Source organism: Lipotes vexillifer, unplaced genomic scaffold (assembly GCF_000442215.2).
Source record: "Lipotes vexillifer unplaced genomic scaffold, Lipotes_vexillifer_v1.1 scaffold835, whole genome shotgun sequence".
Classification (NCBI taxonomy): Eukaryota; Metazoa; Chordata; class Mammalia; order Artiodactyla; family Lipotidae; genus Lipotes; species Lipotes vexillifer.
In genome coordinates this window covers 335,004-338,722 of record NW_006774135.1, presented here as the reverse complement: position 1 = coordinate 338,722, position 3,719 = coordinate 335,004, and the positions used below count along the sequence as shown (strand labels likewise).

The following is a 3,719-nucleotide window of genomic DNA, read 5'->3' as shown; positions in this document are numbered from 1 at the left end:
TGCTGCCTGGCATCTGGCCCATAGTCACCAGGTAAATTGGGTCCTCTCGAGGGCCGGCCTCATGCTAACGACCAGCCAGAAGCTGTCAGCTTCACCAGTGGAAGGCCGGCGGGCGGCCCCCAGTGACTCGGTCCAGCCTCCACACACCACCACGAGCGGCAGAATGGCTGCGCAGTGTCGGGAGCCGGGCGTCCCAGCCCTGCTCGCGGCGGTCAGGGGATGCCCTCCTTCCGCTGGCAGCACTGCGAGGGTGGCGCCGACCAGTCGTAGACGTAGGACAGGCGCAGCTGCACCTCCCGCTTGCACAGGCGGCCCTCGCGTGCCAGCGTCCGGTGCTTCTCTAGCATGTCCTCCAGGCTCTGCTTGTGCGTCACGAGGTACTGGTTGTTGCAGCCGCGGGACTTGTACTCGGTGTCGAAGCGCGGGTCGTGCTCGCGCTGCACGTCCACCGGCGCCAGCCAAGCGCCCAACGACACGTCCTCGCTGTGCCAGGCGCGCAGGTACTCGCGGCTGAGGCGCAGGTAGCGCACGAGGTCGGCCGAGAGCACGTACCCGCCCCCCAGCGCGTAGGGCAGGTAGTAGTCGCAGAGCTGCCAGGCGGCCTCGCGCCAGCGGCCCCCGGGCCGGACGCGGCCGCGGCCCGAGAAGAAGCCCCAGTAGAGGCGGCGGCGGCGCACAGGGTCGCGGGCGCGCAGCTCGGCCAGCAGCGCGTCCAGGCGCGCGAACGAGTCGTCGTCTGCCTTGAGCACGAACTCGAAGGCCACGTGCTCGTCCAGCCAGGCCAGCATGGCCAACACCTTGGCCGTGAGGTTCTCGTACGCGTCACGCAGCGCGGGCAGCAGCAGCAGGTCGCCGTGCCGTGCCTGTTCGCGCTCCAGGGCGCGCCGCTCGTCGGCTCCCAACCCGCCGGTGCCCACGGCGAAGCGCGCCCACACGTCCCCGGGGCCGCCGCGCCGCGCCGCCAGCCATGTGCTGCGGACCACGCTGCGCCGCTCGGCCGCCCGCGGCGCGCTGGCCACCAGTACGGCCAGAAAAGCGGCGGCGCGCGCGGGGCCGAAGGGCGCGGGCGCGGCGGGGTCGACGGGCGCCCTGCAGCGCGCCAGGTAGAGCAGCGCGGCGCCGCCCAGCGCCAGGGCGCTCAGGCCCAGCGCCGTTCGGTGCCGCCACGCACGCCGCAGCAGCTTCATGGCGCGGGGAGCGCCGCGGACCGCGCCGTCGGGCTACGTGGACCCGCGTACGCTCCTTATTGGCCGCCCGGGAGGGCGGTGAGGCCGCTTCCGCCCGGGGGAAAGATGGCGGCGCCGGCATCGGCGCGGGGAGGTCGCACCGCCCTGCGACCCGCCTCTTCCCGGAAGAGTGATGGCCGCGGCCTAAGCGGTTCCCCGTTGGAGGCGTCGCGGGCGCTCGGGTCGCGCTCGGCGGATCCTGGGTGCGGCGAGGGAGGCCGGTGAGTGAGAGTCCCAGGACGTGACAGCCCCTTCCCGGCCCCGGGGCGGAGGGAAGGCGGCGCGCCGCAGGCCGACGGGGCCTCGGGCGGCCGGCATCTGCTGCCGGCTGGGCCCCTCGGATGACGGAGTCGGGGGTCGGTGGAGCCGGGTCGGCGGCCGCGGCCCCGCCGTTCGGGGGGTGGGGAGGGTCCGAAGTCCGGGTGAGGCCCGGGACACCCGGCTCGGCCCGGGGCAGTCGTTGCCAACGCCGTGTGCGACTCCTGAAGCCGAGGACGGAGCTTTTAGAAAAAGCGTTTGCGTTTTCACGACGATGTTCTTACTAGTTTCACCAGAGCGGGCACCAGGGCTGTCCAGGAGTCCGGGGTGGGTCCCCCAGTCGGCGGGGCAGACCCTGCTCTGAAATCTCTTCCCGTGGGGCGGGAAGTGAGCGGCTGACTCCTGCGCTCACCACGGTCCAGAAACGTTGTGAATGGAGAGAAGGAAGTGCCCGACCTTTTGATGCCTGCACGGTTATTTTGGGGTTACTCTTTGTGCAAAGTATCATGTAAATAACATTCCCTGTACTGCCTATCAAGATAAGCAGAATGTGGGATTGACCGTTCTTCCCAGAAGAAAAGTCCAGTCTGTTCGGTGTTTATGGCCACCAGTCAGCAGAGTGGCGTTAAGGCCAGGCGGAAGTTGTCCTGGTTTGCTCGTGGGCTTGGGGAATATACGCATCGTGGCAGAGCAGAAAGGCCTGCTGTGTGGACAGTGTGATGGGTGCTGGGGCGGTGCCCTCAGAGAGGGACAAGTGGGAGTTCCAGTAAACGTGGTTCAGGGGACGGTGACCACGCAGAGAGCACAGCTGGTGGGTTCTCGTGGGTGTGGGGAGGGTGCAGGCCCTCACAGACCCGGAAAGAGGAACGTAAGGCCGCCCTTCCTTGAGAGTTGCTACTCCAAGGAATGAGCCAGCTGAGCTGGGAGAGCGGGATCTCGTCCAGGGGTCCAGATAGCACCTGGGCCCAGAGGGCCTGAAACCGACGGAACGCGTCTCGGGTGATAGTAGAGCGAAGGGTCTTCTGTCTCGGCGCAGAAAGAATTCACTGAGCAGCAGAGTGACAGGTAAGGAAAGAGTTTATTACTGTAGGACGCCTGTGAGAGATACAAGCGGGCAGGCGGGGAGCTCTGCCCTGAGAACTAAGCTACGTTTTTATAGCGGAAGGAAAGTGGGCAGCGGGGAGACTGCCTTCTTCCGCACTCGCAGAAAGAATTCAGCGAGAGACAAAAGTGGTAGATAAGTGATTTATTAGAATAGGACGCTTGTGAGGTTTACAAGTGGGTGGGCAGGAGGGCACTGTGCCCAGAACTTAGTAGGCTACAGTTTTATAATCAAAGGGAGAGTGAGGAGGGGGAGAAGACCACCTGCTTCCTCATCCTTGAGTAGACATCAGGCTTCCATCATCAGCTCCTCCTCCACTTGGGGGTGGGGGGCGGAGTTTTCTTGTCCCTAACGGTCAAACTGGGACTGTCATGGCGCAGTGGAAACGAGCAGAAAGGTGGTAACACATACTAAAATATGGGAAAACATCTCAGGCTTCAGTATAGCGTCACCTTGTCCTTATATTTTTGTTTTTGGCTTGCGCAGAGGAGTGTGTCTTAGGAACCATTAACTTACTGACCTTACTGGGCAGGATGTGGGTCTCATTCCACCATTTTATTGTCCTGGGGCATGTCTTGTGCTTATGTTGCATGGTTTGTTGCCAAGCAAGCCTGCTTGGTTTTGTGGTTAAGCAAACCTGCTTTCTAGAGTGATCGTTAACTTATAGGGGTCTCCCGTATGTTTTCCTTTACGTATGATCCCTTAGTAGGATTAACTATTTAGTCACCTGCTTTGTCCCTTTACCCTGTCCTTGTCAGACCGACTGAGGTGTCCCCGTGCCAGGGCAGGCGTTGGTCAGGAGCGCACAGGGTAGAGAAGAGGCATCAGAGAAGCAAGTGGTGGCGTCTGCCAGCCGGGGAGGGCCTGTGGCCCTGGCCTTGGGCTGCGCTGCCAGCCAGCACAGGTGCCTGCTTGGCCTGATGGAGGGCACCGTGGTTCGAACCCCTTGTGCCTCACCTTGGACACCACCCTGGCCTGGGGGGCTTCCCTCCGCTGCTCCCTGTCAGGCCTGCTGGAGGGGGCCTCCGCGGCACCTGGGAGGGCCGGCAGGTGTTTGCTGGGTGGACAGGCTCCCAGAGGAACACGTTAAGGGGCAGGAAGGTCCTGAGGAGCGCAGTGGGGAAGTGCGGGGG

At 64.0% G+C, this 3,719-nt stretch overlaps 2 protein-coding genes across 2 annotated transcripts in view; one reads left to right on the top strand and one right to left on the bottom strand.

Annotated features, from left to right (window-relative positions):
- Window positions 1-212: 212 nt before the first annotated feature.
- B3GALT6 (beta-1,3-galactosyltransferase 6) lies at window positions 213-1,187 on the bottom strand. Its single transcript, XM_007448908.1, has one exon. The coding sequence runs from the start codon at window positions 1,185-1,187 to the stop codon at window positions 213-215; it is 975 nt and encodes a 324-aa protein (XP_007448970.1).
- Window positions 1,188-1,350: 163 nt separating this feature from the next.
- Window positions 1,351-3,719, top strand: part of SDF4 (stromal cell derived factor 4) — a 13,134-nt gene continuing 10,765 nt past the window's right edge. Inside the window, exon 1 of the mRNA XM_007448907.1 lies at window positions 1,351-1,447. The gene's annotated coding sequence lies outside the window, so the exon portion shown is untranslated. The remainder of the gene's footprint in view (window positions 1,448-3,719) is intronic.

Coding starts and splice junctions, on each gene's coding strand:
- B3GALT6 (XM_007448908.1), bottom strand. CDS start 1,187: ATGAAGCTGCTGCGGCGTGCGTGGCGGCACCGAACGGCGCTGGGCCTG.